Source organism: Drosophila subpulchrella, chromosome X (genome assembly GCF_014743375.2).
Source record: "Drosophila subpulchrella strain 33 F10 #4 breed RU33 chromosome X, RU_Dsub_v1.1 Primary Assembly, whole genome shotgun sequence".
Classification (NCBI taxonomy): Eukaryota; Metazoa; Arthropoda; class Insecta; order Diptera; family Drosophilidae; genus Drosophila; species Drosophila subpulchrella.
The window spans coordinates 9329073-9347862 of record NC_050613.1 but is presented as its reverse complement, the minus strand read 5'-3'; the positions used below and the strand labels follow the sequence as shown (position 1 = coordinate 9347862).

Genomic DNA, 18790 nt, shown 5'->3' with positions numbered 1-18790 from the left:
AAATTTTCAGGCCTTAATCTAATCTAAGTAATCCGGCCAAGATTTCTTGTAAAGTACCAACCAAAGTTGCCAGCTCTCTGGTTACGACAATCGCCTGCATTATCCTTATCGAGTGAATAATAGTGTACCATCGTTTTTATCGCTCAACAAAAGCCATTCATCAAATGAGTCACGGGGCAATGCAACAATGTGATATTACAATGGTGATTTGAAGGGATTACAAAGTGGGTTACATGATAAGAGCTTTTGATGGCCCTCTATCTTGCTGCAATATAAACGCCTTTATGGTAAAAACCCATTTCCCGAGTTATAGCTTGTTAGAAGTGGGTTAGGTTAGTTCGAGTTATACTCGGTAGTGCTAATAATTAATTGCTAATGCCATTAAGTAGATATCGCATTCCTGACCAAAGAAGCAGCTGTCAAAGCTTGACCTCAACGATCTCGGGGTCTAATCAGCTCGGCTATATCTACATAGTATCTGTAGTACAATTGCACATGTATATATACATATAACACCACCAGTAACGCCGACATTCAACAAAACCGACGGGTTCAACAACAATTTGTGGGTGTCTGGCCATGGTCGTTGAGTTTGTTGGTGGAAAAGCAATCGAGAAGAGCAAACAAACGAGGGTCGGCGGCTTATCAAACGCAATATTCATGTTTAATATCTGTACAAAGATTATAATTGCCCTACGCCATGTGAATATATAAGTACATGCATATATGTGCTCGCACACGAACTTGGCAAACCTTTTCGATTTGTGGTCTATAGATGGGAAGGCGTGACGAGTGCCATTTAACGATTGCCAAAATAGTTCAAGATAAGGGCAATATGCGACGATAAGAAACCCTAAATCAGGGGCTTTTCTGTGTACATAGCTATACGCATTCATGATTTAAGTTTTAAATGCCATAAATCAAAGGGTAAAAGTCAATTAGCTTGTAACTCATATCTCAAACATTTTGTGAAATTATCGTAATGATAGGGTGCTGGAAAAAGTATTATATACAAAGATAAATGTGTTCATTATACACTGGCGGTTAATTTAAATCTGTACCATGAATAGTGAGATATTTGAATAAATCTTTTACCAGATCGAAATTGTTTCGTTACTAATTGAAAGCTACTATTGGAATAAATATATTATTTTGTTACACATTCTTAACACCTTAAAAGCAAAATGGGTGCCAAAAATATTTGCATTCTACTACATGATTAAGTTGATCGTATTATATAGTTTTTTTTATCATTAACAAGATTTGCTTAGTTGCTACTCAAGAACTACTTTTAAATAAAAATATTTTTTATACAAAATTCTTAACACATTTTAAATAAATTAAGTTACCACCCTATTATAACCTTTTTATCGCATTTTGAAGTTTTTCATCTTTTACAAGAATTGTTTGGTAGCTACTCAACAATTTTTTTTAAATTAAAGTTTCATTTATCTCAAATAATAATAATAAATAGTATAATATTAGAAAAATAAAATAGATTTCAGAAATATTTTCACTCTACCTTATCGAATAAAAATACCTCTTAACGAGCTAAAGGCTCGTGACGATCGCACCTTCAACAAAAAAACTACTGATACCAAATTTGTTGACGAACAATTAATAATTAATAAATAAATAATTATTAAATTAATAATTAATCAAAAAATACACTTCCTTACACTTAAAATAAATTTTTTTTTTGGCCGACTTAGACATTTTCCATAGCAGCGTGCTGTGTCTTAAGTACTGTACGGTGCTGGTAATGAATAAATGAGCCGAGTGAAATGCCCAACTCAAATGGGTCTCTACGTGAATCTCTCTAACCTCCCCCCCCCCATTTTCTTTGCTGTTTTTGCTGCCACCCACTTGTCATGTTTTCCACCGCGTTGCGCATACGCCCCATTGCACCGACAGTCAGCCATGCAAAGTGGCGGCAACCCGCTGCGACATCAACAATAGCCGTCTGGCGATTTTGGCAGCAGAATGGCAATTGACATGTCTCCCCTCGTTGTCTTTATCGCCGTTGTTTACCCGGCACTCGAAAACAATTACAAAACAAATTTGGGAAGGCGGAAAAAAGTGCAACAGCAAAATAAACTAATAAAGGGTAGGAGCGCAAATATTACGGCAATCGTCGATGATAACAACTGAAACAATAAATGCCTGGATTGCATATTACTTAGTTGTCGAGTGGCTTTCGACTTCCTTGTTGACAATTATCAGATTTCTTATTTTTATCATTTTTTACTATTTTGTGGCTATTTTTGCTTGGCCAAGGGCTTTAATAATAAACGTTACGTAGAGTAAAATAAAGATAATTACAAATTAAGCAGTTTTGTGTGTTGAAACTTAGTTGCCGTCAAGTATACTTATACACTAACACAAAAATGGAATCGTACAAATTAATATCTTTAATATTTTGTATTCAATATTTGAACTAAGTACAAAAACATAATGTTTGATACAAATCATAATAAATTACTTAATATTATTTAAAAATATTTAAGTCGAGGTAGAAAAAAAATAGATTTTGATGATTAAAAAAAATAAATTCAATTTAAATTCAAGTCTTAAAACCTTTTAGTGAACTATAATTGTTTAATTAAATATTTTCATAAAAAACATAGGACATTAAATTAAATTAAATATGAAATCCTTGGATTTTCTACGTTTCTTATCAGTGTACGCTTTAAATTTGCTAAACAATTTTATAACCGAATTTACAACTTGGTTTTTTTTGTTAACTTGAAGTTAAAGGTTAAGATGGTAAATGACAAAATCTTTATTTCTTGCTATGTTTAATTTAACCGCCTATTTATGGGTATTTGTCATAATATACATATAAGTAAAACAAATTCGATTTTAATTAGGCCATTAGCTATTCTTCTTGGAAATCGTGTCGAATAAATTAAATATACAATTAAACCGTATACTATTTTGGGAAATATGTATACATATTAAGCTGTTTTTCTAGGATCGACCACCTTTTCCCACGGCAATGATAGTTTCCATAAATACATATAAATATCTTCAATTGTCCACAAGGAAAAACAAATAAAACGGCCAGCTCGGGGGCAAAAAAATACGAAATTTATGACTAGAATTCCCCGCAAATACCCCGACCACCAAAAGCGTTTGTCATGTGAATCAGAGGCCAGAATAATACATATTCGTTTGCCCAAGGAAATGGAAGGAGTAAATATAGTTCAAAGATCTGCCCTGAATAGACGGATATACATATGTGTGTGTGCGATCCGAGCAGGTCCATGGGTGTCTATTATTTATAGGCAGCACTTGGACAAGATCCGCATATAAATAACGCCGAATATCTGTGGCCGTTCTTTGACTTTTGCTTTTGTCATTCAACCGAGCACCGACCGCCATCCCCCCTCCGCCGCCCATGACTCAGAATCGTTTATGGCTTTGAGCGTTTTACGAGTTCGATCATAAAAAATCCCAGGAACGTCGAGTCCAATTGCGCTCATTTCTAGTTCACTATTGGATTCCGTTGCTGGCTATTTTTAATTTTTCAAATTACAACAAAATAATAAAGAGAGGGAATGGCCTGGCAAATGAAACATAATGTTGATATAATACAAATATTAAATAGGTGAAATTACTGGCATAAAACCAATTAAAATATTAGGTATTTGATCTCAAGGTCTTCATTTAATTTTGTAGCATATATTTCCTGTACTTTTCCAATTATGAAATTATCATTGAGAATCGATATGTTCTTAATAGGAATTTTAAGAGAGCTATTTGTTAGATATCTGCATATTCTCTAAAAAAACTAAATATTTAGATATTTATAAATATAATAAAATTATTAAATATATTAATGAGACCACCAAGAGCGCTTGATATTATCCAATTCCCAGGATGCATAGTATTTTTCAGGAGTTTCCGCTTGGGTGCCATTTTTCTAGCAGTGCTGCGGGCATTTAATGGGAAAATAATCTGTTGGCCAATTAAAAATAGAGATACTACGAGTTCTTATCAGCCGTCAATTATGCAATGATCTCCTCAGCCAATCGCTCACAGTTCTCATCCAACTTTTTCTCTCTGTATTTTCCAGCTGGAGAACATGGAGGGCGCCAGTCGCAGCAGGAACTCCTCCGCGGGTCAGAGTCAAGGTCGCGGCCAGGATATTGAGGATCTCAAGCAAGACATTCCCTACTTCGACGAGCCGGCGGCCCTCGATGCCGATCTCCTTGTTCTGGGCAAAAGCGAGTGCCAACTGGACGAGCTGACCTGGGATCCCGAGGCGGATGTGGATGCGGATCCACCGCTAGAGACGGCCCAGCCCGTCGATCTCGAGGAGGACAACTATCCGGATGAGAACGAGAGCTCGGTGCTGGGCAGCGATTATGCGCCCAGTGGTAGTGGCAGTGGTGCGAATAGCTTTTACCAGTCGCCCACTCCCTCCACCGCCGGCTCCGGATGCGATCTGATGCTCCGTCCGCCCTCCAGTTCCATGTACCACTTCAACTACCGATCGCCGGGTAGTCCATTGCCCGTGGCGATATCGGGTGGCGGAGGATCCGGTTCGCGAGGTCTGCATCCGTTTGCACATTCCCCGGCTCTTGGCACAGTGCCGGGCTTCTATCCCAATATGTGGTATCCGAATGCACCGTACGGCTCGGGAGGATCCGGCGGAGGAGGAGGAGGAGGAGGAGGAGGAGGAGGAGCAGGAGGAGGATCAGGAGGCGGAGCCGTGCCCGGTGGCAGGTACATGGGCTACGGAGCCGGCGGCAGTGTGCCCAGTTCGGGAACAGGACCGGGGTCCATTCAAGGAGCATATCCTGGGCACCCGGCCCACCTGCATGCGATGCACCACCCATATCCGCAGCCACATCCGCACGCGCACCCCCCGCAGCATCCGCATCATATGGCACATCCGCACCACCAGCATCCGAACGAGACCATGATGGAGATGTTTCAGCTCTCGAATAGGTGAGTTTTTTTTTAAAACACCATTTTCATTGCAATAAATCTGATAACTTAGTGATCTTAAATCAGTTTTCAAGTCACAGGAAACGAAACTATTTTTAGATATTATTTTATGATACCTAAAAGTATGCTGTAATAGATTTAAAAGTCATAAGTACTTTGATTTCCTTCAGAAATATAGCTATCCTTCATTTACTGCATACTTTTAGGTGTCTAATAAATGTTATTTTTAAAGTGATTTCAAATTCCTAGTGATTGGAGTGGCAAGGGGGATTGTATTCATTTTTATACCCGTTACTCGTAGAGTAAAAGGGTATACTAGATTCGTCGGAAAGTATGTAACAGGCAGAAGGAAGCGTTTCCGACCCCATAAAGTATATATAGTCTTGATCAGGATCACTAGCCGAGTCGATCTAGCCATGTCCGTCTGTCCGTCTGTCCGTCTGTCTGTCCGGATGAACGCTGAGATCTCGGAAACTATGAGAGCTAGGCTATTGAGATTTGGCGTGCAGATTCCTGAGCTTCTTACGCAGCGCAAGTTTGTTTCAGTAGAGTGCCACGCCCACTCTAACGCCCACAAACCGCCCAAAACTGTGGCTCCTACAGTTTTGATGCTAGAATAAAAATTTTAAATGAAATGTATTGATCTCATCAATACCTATCGATTGACTCAAAAAAAAATTTCCACGCCCACTTGTACGCCCACAAACCGCCCACAAACTTCAAAAAATCGTAAATATGAACGTGGATATCTCGGAAACTATCAAGGATAGAGAATTGGGATCACAGATTTAGATTCCGTAGCTTTGTGCGCAGCGCAAGTTTGTTACGAAAATATGCCACGCCCTTTCTAACGCCCACAAACCGCCCAAGGCTGTGGCGCCCATAATTTTCATGCTAGATACAAAATTTTAACTGATTGACCCAAAAAAAAATTTGCCATGCCCACTCTAACGCCCATAACGCTTAAATCTGTCTACCGCCGATAGGTGGCGCTTTTTAATCTCGCTTTGTTGCTTGCATATCTCCATTTCCCTTTGGTCCCTTTAGCTGAGTAACGGGTATCTAATAGTCGAGGTACTCGACTATAGCGTTCTTCCTTGTTTTAATCTTAGTTACTCCTTCATATTTTGCGACCTCACAACAAATTAACAATTACTCACTTACTCTTCTAATAAATTTGCTTTAGGACTTTCCGAAAAGGGTTTCAAAATATTCAAAGTACTTTTTGTTTACTGTATTGTATTTTAAATCACTTTGTTTAATAGACACAAATTAGAAGCTAATTTTATTGGTATCTTAATGTACATATTTACTTCATTTCTATTCGAAAGCCATTAAAAATATTAAAGGTAGAATATTTTTTTCAATTACGTTTTTCTTGACACTGAGAGGGTGCCGCATTCAAAAAATTACAAATAAATAATATCAATTAACTCAAGAAGGTATTCAAATAGGTATTTCTGAAATATGTATTGCATTGTATATTTTTGGTATTCTTACATGAAAATGTGGTACACATATACTATTTGCATTGCAATATGAAACGCTGAGTATGAATAAGTTTAAGACGCACATATTGAATCGGTGGTGGGGGGCTTTTCTCCGTGATTTCGTGTGCACCCCCTTTCGAAGGCGAGGATCCCACCCACCGAGCTAATGTGGGGCAGCATCCACCCGTGTTCCCTCGACGGGGGTTAGGCCAATTTGCCATTATTCAGAATCACCCACACCAGCGAAGATTGACCCCGCACAACCAAGTTTCAGCCTCCAGCTGAGTGTCTGGCCTGATTGAAGATTGCTACTCCCAATTAGGCGTCATCTTGTGCCACTTGTGGCATCAACTAGGCAACGAACGAAACGATCCACCGAAAACCACTTGATTAGGCCATGGGTGGTGCTAATATATTTTTATCAACAATTTCTTGATTTATTTTCGTCACCGAGACGAGGGACTCACTCATTCAGCATGCCCACACTCTCGAATCCATTCAATTCAGCGGATTCGCCATTCATTGGAGCTGCAGGAGAGCTGCACAAGTCCACCCACCAGCGCCACCTTTGACCCACCAACCACCACCAATCACCCCCCGACCCAAAAAACCACCCAGGTTGATTGACGGACCATAAACAGAACAGAACACTGTGGTTCATTCGTTTCCTCATTTACTTGGCCGAATGCATATATTTCTGTGCGCTCGCTTTTGCCGTTGCTGTACCGTTACTCTCGGCCCTATAATCCGATGCGTTTCGATACGTCATTAGCGCGGCTCCAAGGTCGCTCTGCATCCGTCAGTAGGGGAGGGGGGGGTTGGGGGTTGGGCGGTGGGCGGTGGGCGGTGCCGGCAGTTATCGATACGCTCGCACTTACATTGTAAGCGTCGGCAGACAAACAAAAAGCGGGAAAAAGATAGGCGGCGGAAGCGAGGGAGACGCCTACGATACACTGGGAAAAACCAGGGAGCCTTGGTGTTGATTTAAGGAAAATAATATGGAAATTAATCATAATATTCCTCTGTTATTTAATATTAGTTATCATCGAAGATAACATCGATGTTCACTTTTCTTAAGAGATTTATGCATTTTTATTTAGTGTGATATCTTACGAAAATAATATGAATCGTAAATCGTAACCAATTTGAATAATATATATGTTATATATTATTTTTAATTGTCTTAAAATCAGAATATAAATAAATAAATATTTTTTTGCTGTTATCAATTGTAACCATATACTTTACCAAGAGTTTCGCCGGAAATCCACTATCCACCAAAAACAGCGCACTAACATGTCTAAGAATACTTTTTTCGATAAATACATAAAATGTAGAGGTTTGTTAATTAATGAGAGAAAGAAATTGTTAAGAGAAGTATAGAAAATACCACTTATATTATTTATTGCAACACTATCAAAATCATGATAAACATAAATTTTCAATTTTTAATTAAAAATAGGAATTGTTTAGATCCCTGGTTAAAATATATATTGATTTTTCTGCAGTATTTTACCGTGATAAATCAATCATACGCAGTGTATTTAAACTTTGTTAAAAGGTAATATTTGTATTTACAATTCATTCGAAAGGCGTTTAAAATATATATTGATTTTTTCGCAGAATCAATCACACGCAGTGTATTTAAACTTTATTAAAATGTAATATTTGTATTTACAATTTATTTGAAAGGCGATTAAAGTATATATTGATTTTTCTGCAGGATATTACCGTGATAAATCAATCATACGCAGTGTATTACAAACATTGTTTAAATTTAATAATTGTATTAACTATTCATTCGAATGGCGATGAACTTCTATTGCCCTTTTCCATTTGAAACATTCTAGTATTAACAAATTAGAAAATATCTATACTTACAATTTAATAACAACTAGAGGCATTTGTTTCGGTTTTACAAGTGTAGTTCGATTCTCCATTCAGCGGCGAATGCAACAAGTTGAGTAAACAAACAGTCACACACCCGCGGATAGCATTCACCTGTGTGCAGGTAAATGGCACTTGGAATTGGCTAAAAAGTAGACGGCTCGAGTGGCCAAAACCAACATTCCCTGGCCAATTGCAGCAACAACAATTCGACGTCAAGTGCAAGGGTGCAGTGCACTGCGCTAACTCAATCAAGGCCAACAAATCGCTGTATTGGCAATTGCCAGTGGTATAACACATGGAATACCCTACAAAGAATTGTGCAAATTCCAATTTAATATGTATTCCATCAGAATCCATAAATAACAATGCAAGAAATCGTATTGTACTATACCTAAATTCAATTAACTTGCGGCTCAATTAATTCTAATTTACGATACTTTTTATTGCTCTGTTTTATTGTTAGTAATTTTCAGCTATTTTTGCATTAATAGGCAGTGCAGTGCAGGTGGATATAAAATTTCTAGATTAAGTATTACCAAGTTAAATTCTGGAATTTAGGAAGCAATTTCAAACGAATGTACATTTCTTTTTGTATTAAGAAAGGTTAGTTATTACTGGTTATCTTTACTGTGCACATTTTTATCGATCTATCGTTAGGTTTCATTAAACTATTTGCGTAACTTTTCTAGAACTACAGTGCTTGTGAATTTGTTACCCTAAAATATATTCAATATTTAAATTCACAAAGTTGTTATTATATTTTTCCAAGTAGCCGTGTTTGTTTACTTGGCTGTTGCGCATTTTCCTTATGCATGAGATGGTTTTTTTTCCATTTTCTTCATTTTTTTCTGCTGTTTGCATTGCTTTTGCCAATGCAATTGCAATGGCAATTGCTCCTGCACTTCGTTTCCCACTCGCCAGTGTCTGTGTGTATTTCGGGAACTTGTTTTGCAATTGCGTTTTAAAATAAATTACATCAGTTCGAGGGGTGGTGATAGGAGATGGCCATAGGAAATGGCAGCAGGGAGGGGGCCTCTGGGTTCTAAAACAACATTGTGGCAGCGGACAGTGGTAGCCACTGTTAATCGAATGCAACGATCTCACATTTCCGTATAAATTACTCATGAACTCAGCCAAGGGCACAGAAAATAATATCATCATAATATCATAAATCATCAAATAAATATTCACCATTTACATTCGCCATCTTTCGGCCATTTTTGTAACTAGCAAAACTATTTCTCGCCTTTATAATACATTATTATTATTTTAACAAGTATACAAAACAAAAATATTATATAATGATAATATAAAATACCATAATAACAATATATAATATAATATTTTTGATCTTATAGAAAATAAACTTTTAATTCGATATCATAATTTTAGAAAAATAAGTATAATAAGTTTTTTTTCTACAGAATTTTAACCCATATATATTAATGATTTAATTAATAATATAGAAAAGCTTCATACTTGGTATAAGTTTATTAACAAAATGGGTATCATTTTTAATGAAGAATATTTATTTTCTGTGTTTGGCTTTATGCAATCACAATATAACGTTCAAGACTTTTGGCGCCAAACAGAACGTGATCATTGCACTTGAATCGCTACACCCCATCGCATCGCCCCTCCCCCAATCGCCACCCATGCATAACTGATAATTATTGACAGACCGCGAAAGGGGGAGGGGGGGGGGGGGGGGGGGGGGGGGAATAGTTTGTTGTAATAGTCTAGCCGGGGCAGTATGTAATATTTGCGACTGCGTAACGACCGAACAAATGCCCAGTCATGCGCCATATATAAGTGTAATAGAGAAACGGACGGACAACTTACGGACAAAAGGCGCTGGCGAGCTTTCGAGTGCAAGCTACATAGTCTCAAGCAGATAGCTGCGATGGTTATGGAACACCCTTAATGTTTACAAGTAGTGACCTTCTAATAAACTTCTTTCCAATAAATATTATGCAACACACACATTCGAGGGCTATCACTCGTAAAGGTGTCGATAAGTATGCTACAATGTATCTAATCTGCAGTAGCCCGATGGTTTCGTTATCTGTGGGGACCCCCATATAACACATTTCCCCCAGAAATCGCCATACCTATCCCTACCTCAACGAGCAATCGCTTACACGGTACTTCCTATATGATTTATCATCAACCAGTAGCCCGTCCATTGCGCAGTTTAACTATCAAGCTTAATCTGACATTTTAGTCTGAGCATCGCTGCAAATTTAGAAAGACAGTACTGTAATAAATGCAGTTTTTCCGAGCAGTTGCCAACCTGCACTACCTGCCCCAATGGGAAATCGATTGTTCTTTTAATTGTAGTAACATTTTGCGTCATGTTTTTAGCAAGCTATTGCTGTAACTTTAATTGCTAACAATGGCAATTATTTATAAGATGTTAATGAACCTTGAAAAAGTTAGTCTTATAATTATTTTTATACATACATTTATTTACATAATTGCAATATTTTGATGGCCAACTTCTTGGCAATTATATTATTTTTATAATCGAGAAAATTTGCATTGCATACTTTGCGACACATGAGTTATTGTTTTAAGATCAAAAATTTAAAACAAATTTGTTGCTTTGTGTTTTTCAGTGGTCGGGAAGCGCGAAATCGTGCGGAGAAGAATCGGCGGGACAAACTGAACGGATCCATCCAGGAACTATCCACAATGGTGCCCCATGTGGCGGAGTCCCCTCGTCGAGTGGACAAAACAGCCGTGTTGCGGTTCGCCGCCCATGCACTGCGATTGAAGCATGGTAAGTTATAGTCCTATATATGATTGTAATTAAATATAAGTATTTATACACAGAGAAAACTATCTAAGAACATTGTTCTTGAATTGAGAACATTGTTCTTGAACTGAGAACATTCGTTCTTAAAAACCGTGTAAGTACATTTTGGTATCAATATAAGAACGAAATGGTGAGAAGAGAAAAGTTAAATTGAGTTTATTTAACCACTTTTTGATAAGTATACACTAAGGACTGAACTAATAGTTTATTTGTACTTACAGTGTACTTAAATACCGCCAATTCAACTTGATTCGAGCAAAATAAACACATTTTCTACTTAAAAATGTCGTTCTATTTTTAAGAACATTTTCCACTCAGATGAGAACGTCAGAATTTTCTCTGTGTAGTTTCTAAAAATAATCGAAAAACAATGAACGAGCTATCGACTTTAAGAACTAATCGTAGTTTGAACTCCCTAGCTTTTGGCAACAGTCTGATGCAACAGCGACCGCAGATCACGGACACTCTGATGGACATGCTGGACAGCTTCTTCCTCACCCTCACCTGCCACGGCCACATCCTGCTGATCTCGGCCAGCATAGAGCAACACCTGGGCCACTGTCAGTCGGACCTGTACGGCCAGAGCATCATGCAGATCACCCATCCGGAGGACCAGAACATGCTCAAGCAGCAGCTGATCCCCAACGAGCTGGAGAACCTCTTCGACGCCCATGGCGATGCGGATGCAGAAGGTGAGCCCCGCCAGCGGAGCAAGTCCGAGGAGGACGCCATCGATCGCAAGTTGCGCGAGGACAGACGAAGCTTTCGAGTGAGGTGGGTGCCAGTCATATCATATCATAACTTATCATATCATAACTTATCATATCATAACTTATCATATCATACCCTATCATATCATAACTTATCATATACCCTATCATATCATAACTTTTATCTTACCTTATTATGTCATATCATAACTTAGGTCTTACCTTATATCATATCATATCATTTTATTATTATAACATCTTATATTAACAATTAAATAATCATTACCAATGATATAATCATTATGATGTTATTTTATATTTACTTTCAGGTTGGCTCGTGCGGGTCCCAGATCGGAACCCACCGCCTACGAAGTGGTTAAGATCGATGGATGCTTTCGACGCAGCGACGAGGCTCCCCGCGGCGTACGATCCAATCATGTCAGCTCCAATCTGCAGTTAATCAGAAGGACTCGCGGTCGTGATGATGTCATTCCCCTGCATACCATCAGCGGTAACGATATCGTAAGTAAAATGGCCCCCCATATATATAATTTTCTATTTCTAGAGATCTTTGAGACCACTTAAAAGTATGTCTAAAAGTATTTTGTGGAAAATAAAACGTCTTCTAAGCAGTTATCTATGGCATTTCCACCTTATGAATATATCATAGCATACTTTGCGACACCTTTTAGCGATCTTTCTACAGATTTAAGTGAGGGTTACACTTTTTCCACTGACTGACTCTATTATTCTCTAGATTATCATTCACTTTCTCTAGCAATCTCTAGAGATTACAGACTTAAATATAGGAATAAAAGTATGCCTTTAAAAGTAGAACGTCTTCTTATGGTGTGGGATTTACTGATTGCCCAACCAAGTACATACTAACCAGTATTTCCTCTTTCAGATTCTGACAGCCTGTGCGCGAATTATCCGTCCGCCGAAGATCGCCAGTCGCCTGATCGATGCCAACACGCTGGAGTATAGGACCCGCCACCTGATCGACGGCAGGATCATCGACTGCGATCAAAGGATAGGAATCGTGGCCGGCTACATGACGGAGGAGGTGCGCAATCTCAGTCCGTTCACCTTCATGCACAACGACGATGTGCGCTGGGTGATCGTGGCCCTGCGGCAAAGTAAGTTGGGATATACCATTATATATAGTATATACCTTTTCACTGATGGATCTCATCTACTATTTCCCATAGTGTACGACTGCAATAGTTCGTATGGCGAGTCCACCTACCGACTGTTCACCCGAAACGGCAACATCATCTACCTGCAATCGAAGGGCTACCTGGAGATCGACAAGGAGACGAACAAGGTGCACTCCTTTGTCTGCGTAAACACGCTGCTGGGCGAGGAGGAGGGCAAACGGCGGGTCCAGGAGATGAAGAAGAAGTTCTCGGTGATCATAAACACCCAGATACCGCAGTCGACCGTCGATGTGCCGGCCTCCGAGCATCCGGCTCTGTTGGAGAAGGCTGTGCTGCGGCTTATCCAGAATCTGCAAAAGTCCGGGGATGATGGCGGTCATGATGAGGGCGATGAGGATGACGAGGCGGAGGATGAGGACGACGACGAGGACGACGATGATGATCAGGATGATGGGTCGCGCAGCATGTTAGAGCACGGCGATCACTATGGCAGCCATCATGGTCGGTCGCATCATGGTTCCTCGGCTCTATCCTCCCACAGACAAGGTAGCTCCAAGACACCACCCCTGGCACTGGTTCCACCCGAAACATCCTCCGTGAAGTCCTCGATTTCGAAGAGCATCAGTGTGGTCAATGTGACGGCGGCTAAACATCTGCGCAATGTCCATGGGTCGGCGGCCAAGTCGCCTAGCTCCCTGGGCAGTTGCACCTGCAGCGAATCCCATGCGCCCTGTGACTTCTGTCAAGGTCCACCCACGCCCGATCCCCAGGCCGTTGGGTCCGCCCTGAAGAGGAGCAGCACTGTGCTGGCCGAGACCGAGGAAAGGATCGCCAAGCGGCGCTATATACCCAGCACTGGTGAGTTACGGGGCTAGACACAAGGATCACATAGTGTTTAACTGGCGGTTAAAAAGTGGCAGACTTGTAGTTTAATTATAAAAGGTTTAAGGTCAAGTGCTGACTGATTGGCACTTAGTACACGGTTGAGTAACTGATATACATTACTTCTTAACTTATTAATAACCTTTTTTTAACCTCCAGTTATTTATTGGTTAACTGCTAGTAATGTAAAGTCCCGCTTTATACCCAGCACTGGTGAGTTACGGGGCTAGACACAAGGATCCCATAGTGTTTAACTGGCGGTTAAAAACTGGCAAACTTGTAGTTTAATTATAAAAGGTTTAAGGTCAAGTGCTGACTGATTAGAACTTAGTAGACGGTTGAGTAACTGATATTCATTACTTCTGAACTTATTAATAGACTTTTTTTAACCTCCAGTTATTTATTGGTTAACTGTTAGTAATGTAAAGTGAGATTGTTAAATGAAGAGTATTTGTTTTGTTGGGGAAATTAAGAAACCAAGATGTAGATACACAAACGATGAATTATTTCCCCGCAGAGATCGAGCACGTGCTACACACATCTCTGGACCAAATCGGCCGAAATCTGACCCAACAACTCAACCAGGCCAGGAACTTGCGGGAACAGAGCCAGCGATACGAGTTGCCCCATGCCGAGCAGCGATTCGATGAGATCATGGTAAGCTAGACACGTCATGAATATGATATTCAGACTACTTATTAGATGAAATATAATACCATATAGGAAACAAATCAGCTACAATTTCCTTGCATAAGACCTTATATCTTATATATTTTCCCATCCCATTGCAGCAGGAGCACCAGAAACAAAGCGAGCTGTATGTGAACATCAAGAGCGAGTACGAGGTGCAGTTGCAGAACAAGGCCGGCAACCGGAAGTCATCGGAGTCGGATCGAAACCAGGAGGAGGACAAGGACTAGAGAGGAAGAAGGAGAGCTAGATCGGCTCTTGACTGAAGGGTTTCATCGATGTGATAACTACTGTCCTGGCAGCCAGCTCAAGTCCCAGAAAGCGTAGTGTCCCGAAAGGAAAGCAAATTAATGGAAGAAAACTGGTCAACTAATGGTTAATGATTGACCATCGGTTAATGGGTAACTGCTGCAGAACAGATACAGATACGGATAGATAACCTTTAACCCCAACCTATGAGTGAGCCTGACAAAGCACACGCACACACGCACCCACACACACACACTGTGTATTCAGTTTGTTGTTTTTAACTTCATGTACCACGTAGGGAGGACTTTTTACATGCATGTAGAGCTAGTTACCAGTGTAAAGTGTAGTTGTTTCCGTTTCCGGTTTGTTTTCGAATGCTAAAAAAAAGTTGTATTTATTATGTTTTTAAAATTGGGCTACCCATTTAATTTTATTATCAAAGTTACGAATTTTTAATCGCTGATTGTAGAACAAATATAAAAGAAAAATCAAAATAGATCCAATATTGAAGACGGAAACGGAAACAAACTCTGACAAAAGATAATGACTAGCGTAAATGGGAGGATTTAAACAATTATTAGGCTAAATCGTAATATACATTAAATATACTATATATACCTATGTACCATACGTTGTGCGTAACGCGCATAGCCCAAAACTAAACGTGATAAAAGACTGTTACCAACTACATACACACACATACTACACACATGGAAACACCCGTAAATCTAAAACTAAAACGTAAACTTAATTCGGTATAGTTTCGTATATATATATATATAAATTGAAATATTCACACGCCCAAAAGCAAGGGGCGTGGCATAGTTAAATTAAATTTACTGTACGAACACTTTTTATAGATGTTTAATGTTGTTATGCTATAAGATAAATCCGGATGAGTTGCTGGATTTTGGCCAAGCACGGTGCACCAACAATTGCAAGTGAGCCAAGTACAATTTACACAGATATATACATACTTAGATGCATATATGGTTCGATGTAAACTTATAAATCGACGTGAAAACAAGAAAAGAAAATTGAAAAGAAAAACCTACACACAAAAACCAGAAAAAGCCTAGGCAAAAAATAAGAGAACTCTGTTAAATGTTTGTTATGCATTTGTTTTTTTTTATCTAAATTAATATTAAACTAATGTATTAGTGAATAAACTTGTGTACCTACATACAAAACAATGATAAAACATTTATGGTGGTGTTTTTATTTATCCCTGTTTGTTCGGAAAATAATATTATTTATTATTCGATCGAAAACATTTTTAACATTTTGAGTTTGAAATTATCGAGAATCCCAGTATATTACAAAAAAATTAAAATGCTTATTGGTAGGATCTAGCAAAAAGGAACATATTTGTATTTATAAAATAAAATTGTTTTATGTACAAGTACTAGTACAACTTTTTTTTACTATTCAATATATACACAGTAGCATCCCGTCTGTATAATCCCCAATTTTTTGAGAATAGAGACCAGATTAGGCTTCTTTTTCCGAGCTCTTTAGCAAGTGTTTCATTTCTATGCGTAGTTTACAATTCCCAGATTTTGTGGGCAAATGCCACTTCAAATGGGTATCTAGTAATTTTTTGGTTGCGAAAGCTTTCGGACATTTGGAACACTCGAAGGGCTTTTCTTCTGTATGAAGCTTAAGATGTCGATTAAAACTCTGAAAGCATCCGAAACTCTTTGGGCATTGGGAGCACTGAAACGGGCGTTTGCCTGGTTCCACATGGACCACTCGAGTGTGCCGCCTGAGATTCGTATTATTGGCAAATGCCCTTGGGCACTGGGTGCACTTAAAGGGCAAATCCACCGCATGCGTGTGCATGTGTCTCTTGAGACCGGTGCTGTTTGCAAAAGTCTTCGCACAAATGTCACAGCTAGCAGGTTTATCTTCGCGGGGTTTTCGCAAATGCTGCGATTCCATGTGCTTGAGAAAATTCGTACGGTCTCCAAATCTTTTAGAGCAGGTGGGACACTCATGCGGTCGCGTGTGCGTTTTGATATGTCTGTTAAGTTTTCCAATCTGAGAAAAGGTCTTTAAGCAATTGTTGCACTTGTAGGCTCCTTTTCCCGTGTGCGTTTGCAGGTGGGCCTTCAGACATCGCCACAAGTTATAAGTCTTCGAACAGTGGAAGCACTTGAAGGGATTTTCGCCTGTGTGCGTTCGCAAGTGTTGTCTTAGATTTTTTGCACTAGCGAAACCCCGCGGACAAAGAGAACACCTGTTGTGAATGCGAGCATGTTCTTTTAGTTCTTTGATTTCTGGGAATACTATCGCACAATCAGGACACTTATGCGGGGTTCTGTCAGCATTATCTCCCGGTAAATCATCTTCAAATTCTTCCCCTTTTACAAGAAAATCGTACATACAGTAGTCTTCTTCAAATGTGTCCTCTTCGAGTGGCTCGTTTTTCACTGCACATTCGAAAAAGTGATCTCTATAAGAAACGTCTTCCACTGGCAATTCGCCTGGGTTCTCTTCCGTCTTAACTTTAGGGATTTCTTTTTCATCCGATTTCTCACTTTCGCAGTCTGATAATCTGCACACTTCTTGTATTAGCAAGGTTTCCACGTTCTCCCAGTCCCCCCTATCCATTGCCCTGAAATGATATTACCAAAGTATTGTCTTTTCTTAGTATGCTGGGGGTCTTGATACAAACAGATATAAAAATGAATGTTTGAATGAACTGGTTAACTTAGCGGTACAAGAAAACCCCGAACGACATTTGATTAACGATTAATAAAAGAAAATTATCAATTGTAAGCTATTGATATTAGCAGATCTTAAGCCTTATCAGTACCAAAACCTATAAAATTGAATTGAAAAACTGCGGGCACTCAACTGCTATTCCTTAGGACCTCCTTAGTGGGTCAGTTTACCGTATAGCCGAAGATTAGGTTCATTGATCTAAAGAAATGATCTGAAGAGCCTTACTGATCACAGCTCCTTTTTGAAAGGCACATAAAATTGCTTTGCGTTAGATCCTGATATTGATCCTCTTAGCCGAACTGTTTCTTTTTCTTCCCAAGAATTCGAGCTTGGGGTTGCTTTTGTTCGCCAACCGGAGATTTCGATTCTGTGGATGTTTTCTCTTGACATTCTTCCAAAAGAATTCGATCTTGGGGATTTCTTCTCTAAAGGTTCACTTTTACTAAAATCGAACGAAAATCTTTATGCAGGTTCTGAGTTCTTGGTGGATTGCTCGCCCTCCCTATCTCTCTTTCTTTTTCCCCAAATAAGCAACTTATTTTACTATAATACTTGTAATTCTTTATTTTGGTTCCTTGTCAGTAAGACCGCGTGAGAAGTATACTTTAAATACCATTTCTATTTATTTAAATATACCAAAGAAAATAAAGGAAAATGGTCTCTCCAAAATGTTCGGTGGGTGACACGGCTAAGCTAGCGAAGATACACTCCATATATTTTTAAGCACGTAAACTTTGAATTTGTACCATATATTAATTGTTCACCGAAATGCGTTTAAAAGTTATTTAAAATTAGAAAAAATGAAAACTGTTTTTTTCACAGTTTCTCAAAATAACGTAAGAAAAGGTAGTTCATGTACAGACGGACATGGCTAGGATCGACGGACCTGATCAAGATATATGTTTATGCCTTATGGGGTCGGAAATGCTTCCTTTGAGAAATACACTTTTACACCAGGAGTAATGGGTATAATTAACATAGAGTGGTTAACAGCGAAAATTTTAATTTTAAACAGTGCCGATTCTTTCAGCATGACCGTTCGAAGCGATTTCGGTATATTTTAAAAGTCAAAGTGGTATTTTCCAAGCCGGCGGAATCGTTTTTTCAGTATTTTTGTGTTTGAACGTAAGCAACCGTAAGTTTCAGTAAAAAAGCGAGATAAAAGATTTCTGATCTTGCTCGCAGAAAAGAGAGAGCGTGAGCGAGCGAGAGAGTAGC

At 39.1% G+C, this 18790-nt stretch overlaps 2 protein-coding genes across 5 annotated transcripts in view; one reads left to right on the top strand and one right to left on the bottom strand.

Annotated features, from left to right (window-relative positions):
- LOC119558317 overlaps positions 1 to 16050 on the top strand; it is a 30206-nt gene extending 14156 nt beyond the window's left edge. For both annotated transcript variants that reach the window (XM_037871729.1, XM_037871728.1), the window contains exons 3-10: positions 4079 to 4956; positions 10955 to 11118; positions 11574 to 11928; positions 12194 to 12386; positions 12772 to 13003; positions 13076 to 13882; positions 14424 to 14563; positions 14698 to 16050. In XM_037871729.1, coding sequence (XP_037727657.1) covers positions 4088 to 4956; positions 10955 to 11118; positions 11574 to 11928; positions 12194 to 12386; positions 12772 to 13003; positions 13076 to 13882; positions 14424 to 14563; positions 14698 to 14826 — 2889 coding nt within the window. In that variant the 5' untranslated portion in view covers positions 4079 to 4087 and the 3' untranslated portion in view covers positions 14827 to 16050. The remainder of the gene's footprint in view (positions 1 to 4078; positions 4957 to 10954; positions 11119 to 11573; positions 11929 to 12193; positions 12387 to 12771; positions 13004 to 13075; positions 13883 to 14423; positions 14564 to 14697) is intronic.
- On the bottom strand, positions 8114 to 18169 carry LOC119558320 (gastrula zinc finger protein XlCGF52.1-like). Of its 3 annotated transcripts, none has more exons than XM_037871734.1 (3): positions 18125 to 18169; positions 12754 to 17462; positions 8114 to 8641 (listed from the first exon to the last, which is right to left on the bottom strand). In XM_037871734.1, exon 2 carries the CDS (start codon positions 17456 to 17458, stop codon positions 16337 to 16339), a length of 1122 nt encoding a protein of 373 aa, XP_037727662.1. In that variant the 5' UTR covers positions 17459 to 17462; positions 18125 to 18169; the 3' UTR covers positions 8114 to 8641; positions 12754 to 16336. The 3 variants fall into 3 exon arrangements, with proteins under 3 accessions (XP_037727662.1, XP_037727661.1, XP_037727660.1); XM_037871733.1 differs by having other exon boundaries at positions 17706 to 18151; XM_037871732.1 differs by having other exon boundaries at positions 12754 to 18151.
- Positions 18170 to 18790: the final 621 nt, after the last annotated feature.

Bases quoted from the DNA above. Each gene is read 5' to 3' on its own strand.
- LOC119558320 (XM_037871734.1), bottom strand. From the start codon at position 17,458: ATGGATAGGGGGGACTGGGAGAACGTGGAAACCTTGCTAATACAAGAA.